This window comes from Genypterus blacodes, unplaced genomic scaffold (assembly GCF_046128005.1).
Source record: "Genypterus blacodes isolate CSIRO-AG114 ecotype Tasmania unplaced genomic scaffold, CSIRO-AGI_Gbla_v1 ptg000029l_1, whole genome shotgun sequence".
NCBI lineage: Eukaryota > Metazoa > Chordata > Actinopteri > Ophidiiformes > Ophidiidae > Genypterus > Genypterus blacodes.
Window position 1 is genome coordinate 5,367,866 of NW_027466842.1, and position 21,712 is coordinate 5,389,577.

A 21,712-nucleotide genomic window follows, 5' to 3' on the forward strand; every position below is an offset into this window, starting at 1 on the left:
CACAGACATTCTATAGACGCCGTCTTTTATTTAAATAACACATTTTTAAGTGGGTGTTTCATTCATTCACTTGCAGATAGGGCGGCACCATATGTTGACCAAATATCCCCGCTATTCTGTTTCTCAATCAACTTAAATGTTGCTTTAGGATCCTTGCCAGAATTTCCGATGAACTGTGTTGCAGTGTTGGCAGGGGTGTGGTGATCAAGTGTAGGTGAGGCTTTTCGTTTCTGCCAATGGTGTCGTGTAGTTTGGTATACATGGTTTTGGTATGAGCTGTATAAATTCCAACTATGACTATCGTTGATTACCTTTCCATTCTATTCAGTCAAGCTGAAGTCACTTCGCATTTCGGGCTTCATGATGAGGTTGGTGAGCTGTGCTGGCAGGAACAATCAGTGCCATAATTTCCTGCCCTTGTATGGCCTGTATATTCTGATGGAAGATGGAGATAGAGTTCAGACGACAGACTTGGATCATGTGGGCTTAACTGATGTCTTTTCACTAACCTGCACCTGCACCGTTTTCTATTGAGTTCATGCTGACAAATGTTGGATTGTTTGCACTTGGCTGCACTGTATTGCCACACAGAAACTGCAGGAAGATTAAATCGGGATTATAACAGGAAACCCTGACCTTGATTCAGTGCAATGGTGAAATCCTTATTAGTGCTTGGGGCGATCACTTGCAACATAGTGGAGAAATATCACTCGTGCTGCCTCTGTGCCCTGGCTTTCACCAGAAGGAAATAAGGCTATTGTCTGGGCTGTGGGCCAAGGCTGAGACCTTACTGGGGAGTACGAGGGGGAGCACAGGAAAGGAATTTTGCCAAAATCCGTTTGTAGCAGTGACTTGCCTTTGTTTACTCTGTTTGTTGTGTTCTTGGTTTTAGCTCTTCCATGTGGCGTACGTCCTCATCAAGTTTGCAAACTCCCCTCGCCCCGATCTGTGGGTGCTGGAGCGATCTGTGGATCAGGGGAGAACCTTCACCCCCTGGCAGTATTTTGCACGTAAGCCATGATGATTTCACTGTATGACAAAAATAATAATAAAAAGAAAAGATTGGCTTTCTGCTCATACTTTTACATTTTCCTTCATAACCATTAGTTCTGCATAATTTCATTATTCTGGAGTTGGAGCTGACATAGTCAATCTGTATCTGACCCCTAATGTGATGTCATTTCTAAAGATATACCTGATTTAGTCTCCAGACTAAAATGGGGCCTCTGATGTACATACATTGTTGGGCAGCATGGGTCATAAACAGTAAAACAGACATTCTTCTCCTTCTAAAAATCTTATTGACTCTTACTTTTTTCTTTGGTCAGATTCTAAGCGTGAGTGCATTGAAATGTTTGGAAAGCAACCCAATGCTCGTTTATTAAAAGACGACGACCAGCTCTGCAGCACGGAGTATTCGCGGATCAACCCTCTGGAAAACGGAGAGGTGAAATCTCATACGGCTACGAAAGTAATAAGTCGCACACCATGGCATCAATGTGATAGTTAAAAATCTCTGACTTGTTGTCCAGATCGTGGTGTCTTTGGTCAACGGCCGACCGGGCTCCAGAAACTTTACCTACTCGCCGGTGCTACGAGACTTCACCAAAGCCACCAACATCCGCTTGAGCTTCCTCCGCACCACCACCTTGCTGGGACACCTCATCTCCAAGGCCCAGAGAGACCCCTCCGTCACACGCAGGGTAAGGCTCCTCCCGTGTCACCTCACACCAAGGTGCTAGCTTGTCTCCCATTTGGGCAAATCAAATTTACAGCTCTGCACCAGCTGCCAGACAGTTTCTTTTTGCTGACACAAACGCAACACCAACCTGCTCTTTCCTGCTCGCACATTCATCCTTGTCGAGGCCTTACGCCAGCTTTGTCTGTCCAGTCAGGAAGGTGATTCACATGGTGGAGACAGCCAAGACTGGTTTGGACCTGGAGACATTGAGACATATAGACATTGTATGTGATATTGGGCTATACAAATAAACTTGACTTGACTTTCCTGACAATTTTGTGTTCGACAATATGAATAAAACCTATATTTATAGCAGATATAGGCCCAAGGCTTCATCTCTGAGGCAGCCGATTCTACTTTATCACATTTCAAATCTTATCTTATTCATTGCAATATGCACTGATTCACCTCATGACATTGGTTCACTGTTACGGCCTTAACTCGTTGATCCTTTGACTCACCTTGGCAGCCATCAAAGCCTCACGTCGACATTGCATAGTTACTAATAACACAGCTATTCCTTTGAAACAGTGCGTGTGATGACGTTTTCCTTATTTCTTGCCAGTATTACTATAGTATCAAGGACATCAGCGTTGGGGGCCGCTGCGTTTGTCACGGTCACGCACAGGCATGTGGTCGGCGTAACCATGACAATCCTAACAGGTTGGTGAATTTTCTTTGCATTTTTAACTTGATTTTATTGTTGGCTACCGCACTGAAAAGCCCTGTGAATGTGGATGCTGCTGTGTGTGAAAATCTGGAGAAAATTATTGTTTATTGTGTACCAAGTCTTTTAAATCAGTCAACCAGTCATTTCAGTCATTTCTTTTGTTAAAACATTAACAGAGTGGAATAGAACAGTAGGCTATAATTTACATAACCAGCACAGCAACATGACTGAATGTTGAAACACATAAACACAGAGATGCTATCAGATTTTTTGCAATTTGACAATAGTGGATTGTTTCTGAGGAAGGGATATGACTTCATTTTCTTTGTGAACTGACATCACCATTGTAAAACGGAGCAAATGTTTAGAAAGGCTGATTACTGGCTGTGATGATGTAATGGTTTGTAAAAGGTAAGATAGGTGATAACGTGCCGCTTTCAACTGGATTTACAACAGAAAATAACAATTGTGCTTTTTAAAAGGATTCTCCAGAAACAGTAGAGTTCTGTGCCTTTGGGAGTGAACTGCCATTATGACTGAGATGCTTCTTTGTAATGATTAAGTTATAAAGATTTGTTATCTCTTATGACAAAGTGAGCACAGCTAAATCCTATGTGTCTCACCTCCTGTCTCCAGCCGCCAGTGTGAGTGCAAACACAACACCTGTGGTGAATCATGTGACCGCTGCTGCCCGGCCTTTAACCAGAAGCCATGGCGTGCCGCGACCATCCACAGCCCCAATGAGTGTCAGCGTAAGTACAAACACACACACACACACACACACACACACACACACACACACACACACACACACACACACACACACATTCAAACAGAGCGGTTCACTCGATGCATAAAACAAAACCACACTGTAGTTTCCCTGCTGCTGGCTTCTTGAATTACGACCTCTGGAGCGCTGAAGTGTCCTGTTGCCTCTTCAGATTGAAGCCCTGTTGCAGTTGCCCTGATATGGTCTTGTAGAGTGTCTGGGCGAAGAGTAAAGAGGGTATTACTCATATGGTATGCGTAATGAACAGCGCAGTGCACGGCTAGCTGCAGGGATAACTGCTTCTTGTGTGCTTATCAAGCTAGTCAGGCCTATCACATCGTCAACCATGCCAACTCATCAGCGAGCCGTTCGGTCAGCCAGCACAGCCTGGGACAGCCGCAATCTAATTGGATTGGACGGCTGACAAGATTCTTAGTTCATAACTGGAGACACTGAAATACAACCTTGTAGTAGAGACACCGAGAGGACATGTAATCAATCAGTGTGCCCAGGCAGTGGAAACGAACCCTAACCATTCATAAACATTAATGGGACACATGGGTGGTTTACAGGAAGAAGATGTGCTGTCTTGTTGAGTATGGATTTTATAGTTTGTCTTTAGGCTTAACAGCTAGACTCCCTGAAGGATCTTAAGTAGTTTCAATCCAAAAAGCAGGGGGTTCTATGTGTTGCTGTACAGAGTTGTATATAGAGTTAATGTGTGTGTGTCTGTGTGTCTCGGGGGTTTCCTCCTCAGCGTGCCAGTGTTTCTCCCATGCCGTTGACTGTTATTATGACCCAGCGGTGGAGCAAAAGAGAGCAAGTTTAGACACCTTCGGCAGGTACGATGGAGGAGGAGTGTGCCTCCACTGCCAGGTATGAAGAACATATCAAGTCTGAACTGATTCCTGTCTGTGTGTGTGTTGGGTGGAAGGGGATGGGAGCATAAAATGTGGAAAGAAGTTCATGTGATCTGTGATCTGTTTCATTCCATATCATCTTCTGTGAACTGCTCTATGCAGGAAAACCCCTGTTACTGTCTGTCTTTATTTCTTTAGAGAAACTTGTACAAAAGAACTTGGACAAAAATACAAACACATCATTTGCAATAAAGTGAAATATGCTGCAACTGCTCGTGTTGCAATCTATTCATGTATGCGTGTTTACCATCTAATCTAATGTTATGATATCATATTGTATCATCATATAATTTATCATTTAACTTTTAGACTAATCTAATTCGTCAAATTGCTATTCTATGATTTCATTTAAACAATCAATCTAATATAATCTTATTTTCTCATATAATCACTTTCATCTCTAATTTAATACTTTAATATATTAAATCTAATCCTTAATCTAATCTAATATGATTGAAGCTACTCTGATATCAGGCATCCATGGTCATCTTGCAATTTCCCTCGGGATAATAAAGCTTTATCTTATCTTATCTTATCTTATCTTATCTTCTGTCTGCTTCTTTAGCACAACACTGCTGGAGTGAACTGTGAGCAATGCATGGAGGGATTCTACAGACCTTATGGAATCCCTCCCGAGTCGCCCACTGGATGCATACGTGAGTCTCATCTCTGTTAAGTGTGTAAATGTAACATTGTATGGTAATATTGTACATATGTGAGTGGGACTGCTCCTGTCTGTCAAACTCCTGCCAGCGCACCAGAGATAGATGAGGAACTGAATGATGCCTCACTGTGCTGTTATTTAACATATGTATGACTAACGTTTGAAGCCGAAACAGTCCTGTATTTAAAGGCAGGCAGCAGTGTCTTATTTAAGACGAGACCCAAGCGGCACCAGAGACACCACTGCTTGTGTTATAAAGCAAATAAACCAGGCTCCTCTCTTGTTTATATTGCTTGAACGGTCCCTGTCTGTTCCTCGCCATATAAATAGCTGCCAGTTGTGTTTGGATATTAGAAAGTAGTGGAATTAAAGTGTTTGCCCTGAGTGCTTTGAAAGTTAACCATTGAAGCCACAAATTCAATTAAGGGGGCTTAGAGGCGGAAGGAGTTCCTTTGGCAAAACACAAAGGCTCAGTAATCTTTATTTACTTTGGAAACCTCTCATTTTCAAATCGAGGAAGGTTGAAAACACGAGCGCTTGCTTTTCAACATTCTCACTCGTCATACAAGTGAATGTTAGCATTGTTTTCTCTGGATGTGCTGAATGATTCAAATTTATAATGTGACCGACCAGCCTGCAGGTGTGATCCCAGGACTACAGCTGGTTGCGAAATGGGATCTGGAAGATGCATCTGCAGGCCAGAGATCAATGGAGAGAACTGCGACCGCTGCGCTGACGGTTACTATGGCTACCCTCAGTGCATTCGTAAGTTTCATTATGCTGCTTCTGCGACATGAATAATGGAATTATTGCAAATTAAGATAAATACAAATGTTTATCTCCTCATATCAAACTTATGAGAAAATATTGTGCCTGTATGTCAGAATGCAGTTTGTCAAAGGTTTTCGGGGTCGATAAAAACTCGACCTCTCTCTCTAATTGCTGGTATTGATTTCAACTTCACCTTTTTCACCCGTTGGTGTCTTCACAGTGTGACGGTTTGTCCCCTGAAGGGCAGAATCAGACTCTTTTAGAGAAATCTTATCTGACAGGGCCCTGCAAACGATGCTGCAGGGCTACATGCAGAAAACATGCTGCGGTGTACAGTATTAGCTGCCGTTATTGCACATTCCAAATGCTGTACATCCATCTAAATGTAAAAACCAAGGTATTACACAGAGAGAAAGTTGGCCCCATCTCATCTCTCTCTGATCCTGCTGTAAACCCAGATATCTACCCGGGTGTAACATTGAGCCACTCATTTCTTCATTTTTCTCCAAAGTAATTCTCCTTGGTGTTTTTCCGTAAAATGTCACTCAGCAGTCTTTGTTTCCCTGGCAGAATCCTTTTCAGCATGTCTGTGTGAATTTGGCAATGGCGTTTATCTGCTCTCGCACATTGTGAGAGTGTGAATGGAAGACATTTATGGAGGATGGTGGATAACTGGAATTATTTCCCATAGGACTCACGGTTGGGTTATGAGATTTCACTTGGGATCCAGGTCCAAGTGATAAAATCCTCATTCTATATATACTGTATATAGTATATTCATTATAAAATCTAATATTGAAAGTTTTACATCTACTGTATGAGAAAAGATCAGTGTACAATAAATTCAGCTAATCTCTATCTTTTACAATTCGCAGCCGTTTTATTACAAACTGGTTTTACATAATAAGTATGTATTGGTATATAAATATAATGTTGATTGATTCACCAATTTTGTTCATTAAAATGGCTTTAAGCTGTATTTTTCACAGTGCTGGGTGCAATTACCTCTACTTGTGATTCTAAAGGATTGTAATAAAATAAGTTAGTCAATACCTGATTCAGATATGAACCCTTCTACTACGTGTTCAGGCATGTTTTCCCTCTAAGGATTCACATTAACATCTGTTTTGTGCCCTACTTGGATTGTTTGTCATGTAGTATACATTTGAAATTAAAAGGTGAGGTGTGGGTTATTATTTCATTATATCATTTTATGAGTGGAATAGAAAGACTTATCAGGTGAGTTATCATGAACCTGAGTCTCTTATCTCCAGGCTGTTGGCATTGAGTCTAAACATGTGGACACGCCCAGTCGGAAACTTTATGGGTTACCGCAGATGCGTCTCTGCTGCTACAAGTCATTCTATCAAAATCATACATCATGGCCCCCAGGACGGGATTTAATGTCAGATAAATGGTGATATGGTAGATGGTAGTCACTTTATACTTCATTGTTTACATGAAGGGATTGCAGGATTAGTGGGCTTATGTAGTTATGAACCGATTGAGACGAGATCTGGAAGGTTGGGCCATGGCCCAGGGAAGAAGCTAAAGGGCAGTAGCTCAGTCCATAGGGATTCAGCTTGGGAACTGGAGGGGCGCCGGTTTGAGTCCCGTATGGACCAAGTAAGTGGACTGGTAGCTGGTGAGTTGCCAGTTTGCTGCTCCACAGGCACCGTAGAATAGCTGCCCTGCAAGACAAATATCAATTGTGTGTGATTGCCATGAATTGCATGCAAAATTACTAGAATAAAGTATCTTAAATCTTAAATTTGGAACAGATCCAGATCTATGATTCTGATCCAGAATTTTTTGTCAATTCCAAAGTAATATAACCATCTCAGGTGTTGCTGAAAATCTTATTGTAATGTGATTTTAAATACTTAAATACCAAAAACATCTACCCGCTGGAAGCAGTAAAACTCGAGCTGGAACTTGATCTTGTATTGCTGATGTTCTTCATTTTTACTCCTGTCTGTTGTAGGATATCCTGTATATGAGACAACCACCAAATCACCCGCAGGTCACATCGTGGGTAAGCTCAGTAAACAAAAACAGAAAGATCGAATCAGCGTAATTTGACATTAAACACTCAGGATCCATGTGTTTTCTCTTCTCTTCTCCATCATTTATTCCTGCTCCCTGTAGACCCGAGTGCCTGCCCTCCTGGTTATTTTGGCTCACCCAGCTGTCGGCGTAAGTACTGTATGAATTGAACCGATGCTGGGGGTGATTACATGGCTATGTTGGGCTCTGTTATCGATTCGTCTGCGCCGTACCTATCACAAAAACAGTCTGCTGATACCCTGATGAAGAGCCTTTTTACAGGGAAACGCCTTGACTTCTTGAGTAACCTGAATGGCATTTCCTAACACACAACTCAGGCTGTTAAAGAGGGCTTTGTTAGGCACCACTGAGTCTGACAGGGTTTACCAAAGGGTTAGATGTAAAGAACGCGTGACCAGGGTTTGTTAACAAAGTGTGTATACTGTATATGCATGACTAAAGATCATTGTGAATTGTGAATACTATATTGGGTTTTATCTGCATGTACATATACTGATATCGTATTAGAATAAGCTCTCACAGTTGTCCAGCACTGCAGGCTGATGGGCTTAAATGATCATATCTGTCATGAGAATTCAAGTTGGCCTCTGTCCTCTCATGATAGCAGTAGTCAGCTGGGATTTTTCATGGAGAACCAGCCAGCCTATGAATAGCTATGGGCTCCCTATTACATTCCCTCTCTAGTGGGGTTCAGTTTGGGAAACCCACAATTAGTATTAAAGCATTGCAGTTAAAGCAAAGAGCTACAGTGTTTTGTTTTTGTCAGACACTGGAGGCAGACAATGACTTTTCCTGAACGTGTCTTTTCAAGATACCGTCTTTCAATCCCATGAACTAACAGGGAAGGGATTTGAACGGTGGCTGTCTCAGTGCCAAGTCTATTCACATGCCATCAGCAGGCGAGGCTTGGCAAGACATGTGCACCAACGTAGCTGTACTTCAACTTGCCGGAAATGTTTGTCTTTCCGATCTTGTTCAGCGACAGCAAAGGCAAATTTTTAACCAGCAGAATCAATACAGCATTCCTTATTTATACATCTGTTTGCTGTAGTTAACTGGATTATTGATATTGGCATTAAAATAAAGAGCTTCTCCTGTGTTTGTGTGCACAGAGTGTGTGTGTGACTACAGAGGGACAACAAGCCAGGGGTGTGATAATTCAGGGCGCTGCCTGTGCCGCCTTGGTGTGGAGGGGCAGAGATGTGACCGCTGCCAACCAGGATACCACTCCTTCCCAACCTGCCAGGGTGAGAGGAACAAATGATTGATTATTGATTGATTTGATCTGTGGTTTTCATGTCTTAACAAGCAGCTGCTCCAACATTCTTCCTCTCCTCCTTAGAGTGTCTCTGTGATGGGGCTGGTGTTGCTAACCACGTCTGCAGTTCAAATGGTCGGTGTGTTTGCCTGCCCAACTACGAGGGACAGCAGTGTGACCAGTGTGCGCCAGGTTACTATGGATACCCAGAGTGCGCTGGTGAGTTTGGTTTCTATTTGTACAGAAGCTATGACAGAGACATGCTTTGGGTGCATGTGATCACGGCGCTCATGGTTCGTCTCGAGTCTCTACGGAGCAAACATCCTCATTTTCCCACATAGCCTACAGAGATAAATATGGTTTTGCTCTTATATGGACTTACATATCCAAGAATAGATATAGGCTGGGAAATATCAGGAATCATAATCACAAACAAGCAAATGCGATGACGCCGCCGGCTTATGCTTATAGATCTTTGTCCTTGTTGTCCTCAGTGTGTCAGTGTTCACGGGACGGCTCATATGACACCACGTGCAACCCGCTGTCGGGCCAGTGCCTGTGCCTCCCGGGGGTGCTGGGCCAGATGTGTGACAGATGTTCCGTCCCTGGACTCAGGTTTCCTCGGTGCTCAGGTAATCAGACCGGACCGGACCGGACACATTAATACCTCATAAATGAAGTGTGTGACAACTAAGTGTGTAAGGCAGCAAGATCTATCAGTGGAAAGTTATACCAGTGGTCTGAACGAAGTGGACTGTTTAAGAGACAAAAAGGGGAGGACTATTTTTACTCAGTGTGCATTGCAGTGCTCCAGCAAGGGAAAGCAGGAAATGGAAATAAGAAAGCATAATATCCCTTTACAGATTTTTAAGCCGTTTGTATTGTACTGATTGTTCTTTTTTTAACTGGAACTTCCATTATTTGACATGATTCCTTATAAGAACTGTAACAGATCCATGTTCCTTTGCCTTTTACTTTGGCAATTTTAATCATATAAGTATGCAGATTCATTGTGTCTTCACTGTGTTTTTCCAGCCCCGATCAGACAGTGTAACCCAGCGGGATCTGAACACAACGATCCTCAAACGGTACACTGCCCTCTATACGTTATCTGTGATCTTATCGCATTCCAAAGTTGATCGTGTTTTTATTTGCCCTGTTAGCAGGAGTGGTTCAGGTCTAAAAGCAGCACAAGCCCATCTGGGTGTGGATTCAAATGCGCTCACATTCCTATAACTGATAAAACCTGCAGCCCTGCCAAACCTTCATCCTGTAGGAAGTGCTTTTCCTCTTCACAACATAAATCTAATCAAAAAAAAGGAAAAGACGCTTCCTTCCATTTTTTAAAAAGAAACACAACAACGTTAAGTAATCCGAGTGCCACTTATTGTTTCTGGTACGGCATTTTATTTTGGAATGTACAGCATCCTATTTCCTAACGAAAGCTCTTATGTCCAGTCATTGTAGTACATAATGCACACACTGATAATTTGATACACAAATAACTTGTACATTCTGATGATCAGCAGTAGTTTAGTCTTTTTAGTGAACACAATCCTTATGTGCCAGATATCTCACATATTCATGATCTATCTCAGGGCTCCTGTCGCTGCTTACCAAACGTAGAGGGAACCCTGTGTGACAGGTGCAAACCTCTGTACTGGAACCTGGCCACTGGCAGTCCTCTTGGATGTACAGGCAAGTGACCAGCTAAGAACCTAAGACCTAAACACATTACAATCTGGTTAACTACTTCACTAAGTATATGTTCTCACCCAAATGTGTTGGTTTATTTGTTGATAAATCCATGGGCCAATCTTCAACTTAACTCAGTGGTAGAACCCATTCATTTTTGTGTGTCAAGATCTGGGGATAAATTAAGCAAATGATTTCTCGGGCAGCACAGTGGACTTATGTGTAGCACTGTTTCCGGTCAGCAAGAAGGTCCTGCATGAAACCAGAAAGTTTACGTCTGCTTGGGTTTCCTCCGGCAGTCCGGTTTCCCCCATCATCAAAACATGTGCTGTGTTAATGCTCCAGCCGGTCCACATTCAGATAAGGATCCGGATGTGTACACACAGTCCATAAGAGGAGCATTAATGGAGTTGCTGCACAGTAACACACAGGTCTTCAAACGTGTATCAACCTGTGTCTTTCTTGTTCGGCCTTGGCAGAGGTCTACGCTCTCCAGTGTTAATAATTATGTACCTTGTTAAAAGCAATCTGCCTGCCTGCACACCTGTCAGCCTGCCTCAGTGTTCTCTCCCCGCCATTATTAATCCTGATCACCGGCCCTATTTGTTTCAGCAGTATTAAATCACCAGATGCATTCTTACCAGGGTGCTGATATGGGTCTTGGCCCCTCTTGCCCAGAGGATATGTCAACATACCCTTGTCAACAAGGCCAGATCTGCTTTCGTGTCTCAGAGCGGAGCAGGGGGAGGCGGGGGGGGGAACACGTTATTACAGGCAAAGTAGAACTGTAAGTGAACTTGTTTCAGGTTTCACAGTATGATGGTATAGAAAAACGACCCTGTGTCACCAAACAAACCTGCCATAATGGACTCCTGTGCCGCCCCCACGTGCACCCAGAATAAGTCGGCACTAATCCGAGGAAAATACTTAATAGGGGAAAATGCGTGGCTCCCTTCATCCAGTTTGTAAAGGAACAGCTTCAGGCTTTGTCCAGATACCTGTCTTATGTTACAGTTCTGCTCTCTAGCAAGAATGTTATCACCGTCGTGCTGCTGGGAGATACAAGAAGAGAAAAAAAGGAGCTTTTAATATCCTAAGAATGCCTCTGTTAGACCGTGGCCAGGCCTTTCTTCGGTCTTTTGGAAGCCGGTTGCCCCCTTGGGCTTTTTATGTGCAGCTTTTTCTGGAGATTGGCTTTGTTTGTGCTCGTGTGTTTCACCCATGAAAGTGAAAGAGTCCTGTAATCAGAGTCTATTCACTGCAGACCCCCACACCTTCACATAACATAACTTTTCCTCTCCATTCTCTCCTCCTCCTGTCAGACTGTCGCTGTGATCTCAAAGGGACCCTAAGTGGTGTTGGGGAATGCGATCAGGTGAGTCTTGACAAGCCCCTAGAGTACAGCTTTGCTAAGTCCTGCATAGAAATAGATTTGTATTTTTTCATATTGATCCCTGATTATCATAATGCCTTTCTCTAGAAAAACGGGAAGTGTCATTGTAAGCCGAATGCATGTGGACAAGCATGTGACACCTGTGAGGATGGATACTTCCTGCTCCAGAAGCGAAATTATTTTGGTTGCCAAGGTAACTAGTCAGGCACGAGAAGGTTCAGGATGTCTGAATTTGTTTCTGGTTTCATTCCGTGTAATTATTCTTTTCCCTCTGTCTGACAGGTTGTCGGTGTGATGCCGGCGGCGCCGTAGGCAGAGGGTGTGACGAGTTATCGGGACAGTGCCAATGTCGGAAAAATATCATCAGCCGCACATGTGTAGAGTAAGATGAGGCTGGTACTGCTGCGTTATGTTACAATGCAGAAAGCTTGATTTGGTTTTCATTTGAATTGTTGTGTATCGTGTTAGACCGGCGCCAGACCACTACTTCCCCACTCTACACCAAATGAAGTTTGAGGTGGAGGATGGCACCACGCCTAATTCCAGGCCAGTACGTTTTGGTTACGACCCCCGTGAGTTCCCAGTCTTCAGCTGGAGAGGTTATGCTATAATGTCCCCTGCACAGGTGAGTCCATATGTACCACGTTATGCACCTGAAGACACATTCCATACATTGATGTGATGACATGACGACGCCACCCACCGCCATGTTTTCTTCCCCTTGTACCTCTGCGCCTGTACCTGATGCTCTCCTGTCGCTCTCCTTTGAACTAACGCTATCTTTCCTCAGCCGGAAGTCATCCTAACGCTTACCGTTGGCTTTCCTGGCCCTTTCCATATTGTATTTCGCTATGCCACTCCCAAACGAAAGGGGAGAGCGCGGGTCAGAGCAAAGATGGTGATGGTGGACGAAGCTGGCTTTCACTCTTGCTGCGACTGTAAGTGAAGGGCCTTCCTCTCTTCCTTCGGCTTCACTCTCCTCCATCTCTATCTCCCTCATGGGTCTGTCTGTTTGATTAACCTGTTTTTCTGCTCAGCTTGCTTATTAATCCATCCTTCCTTCGCCAGAACTTCACCCCACCACTTACTCCAATCCTGTACAGGTTGCATTCAGCTATGTGTGTGTGTGTGTGTGTGTGTGTGTGTGTGTCGCTCTCTTCCCTGCAGAGTGAAGTCAGAGTAATAGTGCATGTTGACCCGAACGGTTCAAGGCCGCACTTGTTCCGTGTGGTTCTGCGGTTTATTAACCCGAGCAGCACCAGTGTCACCGGTAGCATCGCGGCTACCAATAACAGGGGGACCACAGGTAGGGCTGCCTTGAAACTAAAAATAAAAGGACTAAATCATTTTGTTTGTGACAAAATTGCAGTAATTCCCGCATGATGAATATCTGTCTCCAATCTGATGATTTCATTTCTGCTGGCCTGTCTGCAGGGCCTGAACGGAGTATGGAGGTGGTATTCCCGGCTAGTCCCTCCCCGATGTTCCTCACTGTCCCGGGCGAAGGCTTTGCCGAGCCCTTCGAGTTGACCCCTGGGAAGTGGATCATCATCATAAAAGCGGAGGGAGTTCTGCTGGTGAGTGAGGACAATGACGTAGAAATGATGATTTACCACAGTAATAAAGCAACCTAACGTAATTTGGATATGATGCCATCAACAGCAAATATACCCAAGACCTGAAATAGACTTTGTTATTCTTATTCCCACAGGATTATCTGGTGCTCTTGCCCCGGGATTACTATGAGGCTCCACTACTGCAGGAAACCATCACCCAGCCATGCACCTACATCTCCAGGCCAAACAGGGAAACAAAGTAAGAGTTTGGTGTTTTTTTTAAGTAATTTTAAGTGCGTTAAGTTCAGTTAATATGGGACAAATGAAGAGTATTCATTTTACAATGTGCAGCTATTTTTATTGCTATTATAAGTCCAATCATATAGATGAAGTTGTTGATGATGTTAGATTTTATTCTACATTCTTATTCGTATCAATCAAAAGGTTTTTTAGTATATTCATATTTTTGATGATGAGCCCTTGTCTTGTTTCTGTCACAGTTAGTGTTGCTGCTGATGTCTGACTGTGTCTGCATCTGCACGTGTCTGTTTCTCTTAGCTGTCTCTTGTATAAGCACGTGTCGATGGACGGGTTCAGCTCCGCCCTGGGCTCACAGGGGACCCTCTCCAGACGCAGTGGGCGCAGCGGGCGCAGCGGGCGCAGCAGGCACAATGAGCACAGTGGGCGCAGCGGGCGCAGGACGAGGCAGACCCGCGTGAGCCGACCCACCGCCGATCACCCGGAGATGGCTGCTCTCAGCGGGAGACAGGTGCCCACATTCAGTATACAGTGTCTCGAATCTGAGCTATTGGATTGATAGTCCGTCTCCGTTGTCGGGGTCATCTGAGGTTCTTGATCACGTTCCTACCAAGTGGTCCAATGTTGACATTAACAGCAAGAGCCTGGGCTTTGTTTACACTTCAAGTCTTAAGTCAGATTTTTAATATCTGATCTTTATGTACTTATTAGTTAGGAGTTCATTTGAGCCTTTTCTTTTGTCTTCTATTTGTGAAAGTTTGGTCTTGTGTCCTGTAGTCTCAGCTCCAGATGAGTCTGCGTGTGGCTCGTCCTGGTCCACATGTCCTCGTCTTGGAGTATGCCAGCGAGGAGGACATGGTCCAGAATGTAAACATCCTCATCGGTGGGCAGGGGTCACATGGTCAGATTCCTGCTCGGGCTAACATTTACAGCTGTGCCTTTAGGTAAGTCCTGTATTTGTTGCTCCAGCTTCCTTTTGTGTTCATTGTATAAATCAAAATACAAGTACAATACAGTTTTTCAACTTTTGTGTTGCAGTTTTTTGTGTCGCAGTGTGGCGGTGGACAGCAACAATCGCGTGGCAGTGTTGCAGCTTGATCACAGGACAGATATTCTTCTGCAGACGTCCACAGCCTCCTTCCTCCTCGTGAGGAAAACCTCCCAAGCAGACTTATTATAACTTGTACATTTACACATTGTGACGCAACATCAACATGCATTTCCCTCTGCAGTACAAAGTCTATGCAGTTCCGGCAGAGGACTTCACCATGGAGTATGTAGACCCCAAGGTGCTGTGTGTCTCCACTCACGGGCGCTTCACTGAAGACAGGTCAGTTACTGTCATACTGGGGTCACACTCAGACGTCTTCAGCATCCATTATCGCAAGATGTTACTTAGGAGATGCACCTTTCTCACTCTAATTCTTACTCTGACTGCACATCTGATAATCACCTTTGACATCAGACACAGACCTGACAGGCCAGAGGTCACATTGTTGTGTTGCCGGTGTTTTTGACCCTTCAAAACACCGTCAGCAAGCTTTAAGCACAACATCTTGTCGCCCGTCCCTGTTTGCAGTAAGTACTGTGTTGCAAGACGCTTCGATAAGCCGACGTCAGCGTGGCTCTTAGACGCAGCCCGTGATGGTCAGCTATCCTCCACACCGGCCGCCGCCCCACAACGAGGAGAGAGTGAGGAGTGGAGAAGGAGACGGCAGTCCGGAGTTCCCCGTGACTCACAGAGAGACGGCGTCCTGCTTAAATACCCTCAGGTATCAAACTTCTCTTTAACTTTAGCGCTGAAATATTCATTTGGTTGTTTGTAGCCTCATATTCACAGTGATCCCTGCTTCTTTCCAGACCGAGATCAGTTTCAGACCCAACATCCCCGTCCCCGGCAGATACATGGTTCTTCTTCATTATCACCAACCTGAGCACGTCTCGTTCCCCGTTGAGGTCCGGGTGGATGCAGGGCGTGAATGGATCGGTAGGTTTGCCTTCGGAAATGGTCCAGTCACTGGTGTCTGATTGGCTCTACGGTTCTGACGGGTTGATTCCCTCTTTAGAGCAGATTAAGTGTCTTGGATCATGACATAAAGGCCTTCATGTTTGGCTTTAATGGCCTCCTTCTCCTCTCTGATGTTCTCCCTCTCTTGCAGGCTCAGTAAACGCGTCCTTCTGCCCCGCCGTGTCTGGCTGCAGGGAGGTCGTCATCGCTGATGGCCGCATTGCTCTGGACTTTGATCAGCAATCCTGGCGCCCGCCGTCTATCTCTGTTATCATCCCGCCTGGGAAGACCCTCATCCTGGTCAGTGGCTTTAGTTTAGATGATAAATCCCTCACGTTTGCACACTTTCTTCCAAGGAAAAGATCTGGGTCCAATGAATGGAATGAAAGAATTTAAGCTTCTGTGTGTTTTTCTTACACCTTACTGGAGTTGTTGAGATTGAGCTCTTGGCACACTGACGTCCTCTCCCCTCAGTGTTATATCATATTCCAAACAACAACAATTAAGAGACTGTATTCTACCTGGAAGCCCCATAAGAGCTTAGATTCTATCCTCTCTTAGCCTGAGATTGTTTACTTTTTAGCAAGCAGCAACACAGGAAAAAAAGGTATTTTGTGTGTTTTTGGTGCTGATGCGTTTACTTTTGTCATCTGTTGTGAATTGTGTCTTTTGTGCAGGATTATGTCTTGTTGGTTCCTGACAGCAGCTACAGCCCAGATCTCCTGAAAGAGAAGCTGCTCGATAAGTCTGCAGATTTCATACATCACTGCAGAGGAGACGGCTTCTATATTGAGTAAGAAATCATTGTTTCAAGGCACATTGATGCATATTTAAACTACCTTAATTGATAAAAACAGACTGGGTTGGGAAATAAGACTTGTATGCTTTGATATTATTAGTTCTCATGGTGATAATCGACTCACCGTAATAAAAGTGTTTTTGTAAAAGGTGCCCTCTGGTGGTTATAACATGTAAAACATCAGCTACAGTTGGAAGACTGCTCTAATTCTGTCCCGTCAGCCCTAGGACCTCCTCACAGTTCTGCAGAGACTCTGCTCGCTCCCTCGTGGCTGCTTATAACGACGGAGCTCTGCCGTGCGACTGCGATAAGTCCGGCTCCACAGGAACTGCGTGCGATCCCATTGGAGGTCAGTGTCTCTGCCAGCAGCACGTTATCGGCCGACGGTGCACAAAGTGTTCCACGGGATTCTACGGCTTCCCCCACTGCAGACGTGAGTGAACATCTACATTTAAACTTCCATACCTTCCAAATGTGCACATACACGAGTTTTACACCAGGCTCCAAAATCCACATCCATCTTTCCCCCCCACAGCGTGCCAGTGCGGCCGCAGACTGTGCGACGAGGTGACTGGAAGGTGCATCTGCCCTCCACAGACCATCAAACCTGCTTGTGATGTTTGCCAGAATCAGACCTTCAGCTATCACCCTCTAGTAGGCTGTGAGAACTGTCAGTGCTCTCCCAACGGCATCAAAGCCAGCGCGGGGCCTGACTGCGACCGCATCACTGGACAATGCACGTGAGTGACAATTATCACACTTTTATTACATATGACCTGTGGGTTTGATGGCCTAAAAACAGATAACGTGTCGATGGTTTTTGCAGTTGCAAGCCAAGAATCGGGGGACGACAGTGTGACCGTTGTGCTGCAGGTTATTACGGCTTTCCTAACTGTGTGCCTTGTGACTGTAATCAGGGTGGCGTCACACCCAGTGTGTGCCACCAAGAAACAGGAGAGTGTTTGTGCAAGGTGAGTTATCGATTTCATCAATGTGGGTGGTTTCAGGAATCACACACCTTTGTTTACTCCCCTCTGTTTTCTTGCTCCTGCTGTAACTTGCTCTGTTTTTGTTTGCTGCCATATTTGTAGAGAAATGTTGCTGGGGTCAGGTGTGACGCCTGTCAGGCTGGTTCCTTCTATTTTGACCCTTCCAACCCTCAGGGCTGCACCAGGTGCTTCTGCTTCGGAGCCACTGATCAGTGTCAGAGCTCCAGCAAACGCAGGGCGAAGGTGTGTTGTGCCTAGGTGTGCTTTGCCTCAGCATGCCTGCGGAAACTTAATACCTGCAAAGCTTTCTGGCTGATTGATGTAATGCGATGCTGGGAATAGTTTGTTTGTTGAAAGCTGCATGTTTCGATGGCGTTCAGGAGACGGGCATACCATGGCAGAGCCTAGCATACCATACTGCAGCATGTCATACTGCTCCATTCCGTGCAGATTGTCTTGGGATATAGCTGCATTTTATGAGTCGCATTTGTGAGACCAGGAGTAGATGAAGAAAAATAATACACTAATCATACTAACTATAATTATATTACACAGTAAGTTCATCGTAGTTAGTTATCTATTACTAATGGACCAACTCCAAAAATCCGACTGTGTTATCAAGTGCCGTTGTGACCTAATGGTCAAAATTCAATGGAGCGTTTCTGTGGCAAATATACCCCGTTGATAGATTGTGGATATGCATAATTGGCGCTTGGAGAACGTGGACCGGGAGGAGATTCCCTCTGTGCTGAACACAGCCAGCAACACAGTGGTGGCAGACATACAGGAGCTGCCTCCCACCACCCAGGTTCTCCACTGGGTGGCACCATCTTCCTCTCTGGGAAACAGGGTGAGTCAACAAAGGGAAGCGAACCCACCGGATATGAGAACGCTGATGTTACTGACTACATGAGGCATAAGAAGGGAAAGTTAGAATGATTCCCAGCAATAATAATATGTAAATGTTTAGATTTTGTAGATGTAGTTCCAGATGTCATGGCTTTTCCGCCTCTTTCTCTCAGGTGTCGTCTTATGGCGGCTTCCTCACCTACCAAATCAAATCCTTCGGTATTCCCAGTGAGGGAATGATTCCGATGGACAGACGACCTGATGTCCTACTGAGCGTGCGTAAAGTTGAACAGTGTTATTTCTAACCTGGACCTAATTTATCTCTCCAGTTTCAGTAACACAGCTTTTTTTGTTCACTTTGATTCACCTTTAGGGTCAAGGTCTGACCCTGGTCCACTTGGCTCCTCAACTTCCGCTTCCCGACAAACTGTATCAGGGAAGAGTCCAACTTGTGGAGGTAAAGTCCACTTCAGACATAAAACCTTATGCTAATTATACCTCATATGTAAGTGTTGGGTGGATTTCATTACAATCTGCTTTATTTTGACGTATTAAACATTGGGATTCATCTGCCGGAGACAACGAATGTGTGTTCCATATTTCAAGGCAAATCTAGAGGGTAGGTCTGAGAACATCTTGCCTCGTTTGTCTGCAGGGAAACTGGCGCCACTCAGGATCCAACAGACCCGTGTCCAGAGAGGAACTGATGACCGTCCTGGCTCATCTGGAGGACCTGAGAATCCGAGCCTTGTACTTTACTCGGAGCCAGCGACTCAGTCTCGGGGAGGTTGGAATAGAAGAGGCCTCAAGCACCGGAGCTGGAGGTCCTGGCAACACTGTGGAGAAATGTTCCTGCCCGCCAGAATACTCCGGAGACTCCTGTGAGGTGAGAGAGACTGAAGACTGTTTATCTGGTTTGTAATTGTAAAAGTGAAAGTAAGTGAAATTGAGAACTGATTAGCACAGACATGCCGGTCTTAAACCCTGGAATGTATGCAGATGTATAATAAACGAGTCAGGGTGGAGATGTGGGACGGCAAGATGGAAGGGTGGAAAACTGTTTAAAGATAAAACAGGAGAGGTAGCTGGAGGAGTTGGTATGATCTTGGAGCACCCAGAGTGTTGTAGTTGTAAGGTGCCCAGACACGCCCAAAAGGAGAGCCGCTCCCAGCCGCTGTGTTTTCAAAGTGGGAGAGATCCGTCAGCGGCGGTGCGTTCGGGTGGAGCGCACTGGAAAATACCAGACAAAATATTCAGCCCCCAGGGTGGGATGTGATGCGCAATCACGCAGTCATAATGTTAGTGATTGTACGGCTTCAGTCGCTGGCATGGTTACAGCGCATGCCAATGTAATGTATACACCCGCAAGGTTGCTAAGTAACGACTTTACCCCAATTTACCTGGGAAATCTGCTTTGATATTGTGTTTCTTTCTGATAATCAAAATGGAGATTTTGTCAACTACTAATTTACAGGAATTTGTTAGTCGACACACACACACACACACACACACACACACACACACACACACACACACACACATGTTTTATCATTACGTGTTGCAATAGATTTTTTAACTGTGTGTACATGAGCTGTGTGTGTGTGTGTGTGTGTGTGTGTGTGTGTGTGTGTGTGTGTGTGTGTGTGTGTCAGGGAGTGTTCGGGGGAAATTGATTATAGGTAGCCCGAGGCGGTAGAACCAGCCACCTCACCTTGACACATGCAGGGTGTGGCAGCTGGATGTGTGAGGTTGTGTCTACGTGAGTGCACGCTGGTGTGTGTCTCAGTGTGGCAGACACACCCAGTTGCGTCTATTTTGTGTTTGAACAGCGTGATTCAGGTGTGAGTTCTGTTTGAAGATGTCTGACTTTGCTCTCAGTCATACCGAACTCACAAATAGCAATACATCTCACACACACACACACACACATACACACACACACACAGATACAGTGATACAGATAGACAATGTTTTACGTGCTTTACACAGTCACACCCTTACAGTCTTAAGTAAACCCAACATCATGTACAGTTTTCTCTTCTTCTCCATTCACTTCTTGTGTGTGCATGCCTGTGCGTGCAGCTTCATTTCAGTGAATGTATCTGAGTGTGACGTATGTGTGTTTGTGTGTGTGTGTTTGTGTTAGGGAGAGAGAGAGAATCCATGCATGTGTATGCTTGTATGCCTGAATACAATCATGCAGGTCTGCAGCACTGACTCAGGGAGGAGATGGGGCGTGTCCTCAGTGCATGCGTGTGTGTGTGTCAGTGTGTGTGTGTTTAAAAGGCTCAGGCAGAGGAGAATGAGGCATTATTTCTCTCAGTCAGTTGACAATGTCAGATGCATGTATGGAGCGACAGTGGCGGAGAGGTTTTCTGCTCCAGACCCTGCTGTGGTGGACTCTGGTGGGATTGTGCGGCGCTGGCCATCGGCCTTATCAGCGGGGGGAACGACCTCGTTACCCACGGCACCATGACAGATGGTCTCAGAGGATACAATACCCTTCGCTTCACGACCAGGGGAATCAGCACATAGTGTATCCATCAGTGAATGATCCAGGCACCCAGGGGTACGGCGAGGTCTTTTTAGGTGATAGCGGACAGACCGTACAGTTTCCTTCTTTTAGCGGCGCTGATGATGGCACTCAAGTTCAGGTATGAAATCGGCTCTTATCGGTTGATTGTTTGATATGTCACAGCAAATTGTTACACCTAAGCTGTGCTGTGTTATCTCTGAAAGCAAAGGGCATATCATGGCTGTTAGTGACAGTCAATGTGGGTCAAAAGTTGATTGCCGTTTGCTCTGCACATTCACCACTACACACATCATGACACACCTTACCTGTCGGCTCTAGGGAGGGGGGGAAGAAGACTGTATTAATCACTGTGAATGGGTTTCTAATCTAAATCTGTGCCTAAACCCTTCAGTGTTTAGGCAATAGGCTGCCCTCTTTGTCAGACATGATCTGTTTTCTGTCTTTACATGTTTCTATATCCAAACACAGTGGTACGTCTGGGTATAGGCGACAACCATGAACAGTGATTAGGACACTGGGTCATGTTTTTATATTTTTCTTCTTCCAGAAATGTGCACCTGGTTTCTACAGAGATGGCAGAGGGCCTTACCTGGGCCTGTGTGTACCATGTGACTGCAACAACCTGGCCGACGAGTGTGACGAGAAGACAGGAAGGTGCTTGGTAAGGAATACACAAACACACACACACACACACACACACTCACTCACTCACTCACTCACTCACTCACTCACTCACTAGTGTCAATATTTGGCAGGGGATCATCCAAGC

The 21,712-nt window shown here is 45.0% G+C and overlaps 1 protein-coding gene across 1 annotated transcript in view; it reads left to right on the plus strand.

The window, feature by feature from the left end:
* Positions 1 to 21,712, plus strand: part of LOC142994289 (laminin subunit alpha-3-like) — a 41,911-nt gene that overhangs the window by 8,253 nt on the left and 11,946 nt on the right. Inside the window, exons 3-41 of the mRNA XM_076145047.1 lie at positions 893 to 1,010; positions 1,329 to 1,447; positions 1,533 to 1,703; positions 2,307 to 2,404; positions 3,048 to 3,163; positions 3,938 to 4,056; positions 4,666 to 4,756; positions 5,398 to 5,529; positions 7,520 to 7,570; positions 7,684 to 7,731; positions 8,715 to 8,849; positions 8,945 to 9,079; positions 9,355 to 9,492; positions 9,896 to 9,948; positions 10,459 to 10,558; positions 11,878 to 11,930; positions 12,036 to 12,141; positions 12,231 to 12,330; positions 12,417 to 12,573; positions 13,116 to 13,254; positions 13,383 to 13,525; positions 13,660 to 13,763; positions 14,063 to 14,273; positions 14,540 to 14,706; positions 14,801 to 14,909; positions 14,995 to 15,092; positions 15,342 to 15,534; positions 15,623 to 15,749; positions 15,922 to 16,070; positions 16,448 to 16,563; positions 16,791 to 17,002; positions 17,105 to 17,309; positions 17,396 to 17,540; positions 17,661 to 17,801; positions 18,247 to 18,408; positions 18,581 to 18,682; positions 18,781 to 18,864; positions 19,063 to 19,293; positions 21,491 to 21,604. Of these exons, the coding sequence (XP_076001162.1) occupies positions 893 to 1,010; positions 1,329 to 1,447; positions 1,533 to 1,703; positions 2,307 to 2,404; positions 3,048 to 3,163; positions 3,938 to 4,056; positions 4,666 to 4,756; positions 5,398 to 5,529; positions 7,520 to 7,570; positions 7,684 to 7,731; positions 8,715 to 8,849; positions 8,945 to 9,079; positions 9,355 to 9,492; positions 9,896 to 9,948; positions 10,459 to 10,558; positions 11,878 to 11,930; positions 12,036 to 12,141; positions 12,231 to 12,330; positions 12,417 to 12,573; positions 13,116 to 13,254; positions 13,383 to 13,525; positions 13,660 to 13,763; positions 14,063 to 14,273; positions 14,540 to 14,706; positions 14,801 to 14,909; positions 14,995 to 15,092; positions 15,342 to 15,534; positions 15,623 to 15,749; positions 15,922 to 16,070; positions 16,448 to 16,563; positions 16,791 to 17,002; positions 17,105 to 17,309; positions 17,396 to 17,540; positions 17,661 to 17,801; positions 18,247 to 18,408; positions 18,581 to 18,682; positions 18,781 to 18,864; positions 19,063 to 19,293; positions 21,491 to 21,604 (4,992 nt within the window). The remainder of the gene's footprint in view (positions 1 to 892; positions 1,011 to 1,328; positions 1,448 to 1,532; positions 1,704 to 2,306; positions 2,405 to 3,047; positions 3,164 to 3,937; positions 4,057 to 4,665; positions 4,757 to 5,397; positions 5,530 to 7,519; positions 7,571 to 7,683; positions 7,732 to 8,714; positions 8,850 to 8,944; positions 9,080 to 9,354; positions 9,493 to 9,895; positions 9,949 to 10,458; positions 10,559 to 11,877; positions 11,931 to 12,035; positions 12,142 to 12,230; positions 12,331 to 12,416; positions 12,574 to 13,115; positions 13,255 to 13,382; positions 13,526 to 13,659; positions 13,764 to 14,062; positions 14,274 to 14,539; positions 14,707 to 14,800; positions 14,910 to 14,994; positions 15,093 to 15,341; positions 15,535 to 15,622; positions 15,750 to 15,921; positions 16,071 to 16,447; positions 16,564 to 16,790; positions 17,003 to 17,104; positions 17,310 to 17,395; positions 17,541 to 17,660; positions 17,802 to 18,246; positions 18,409 to 18,580; positions 18,683 to 18,780; positions 18,865 to 19,062; positions 19,294 to 21,490; positions 21,605 to 21,712) is intronic.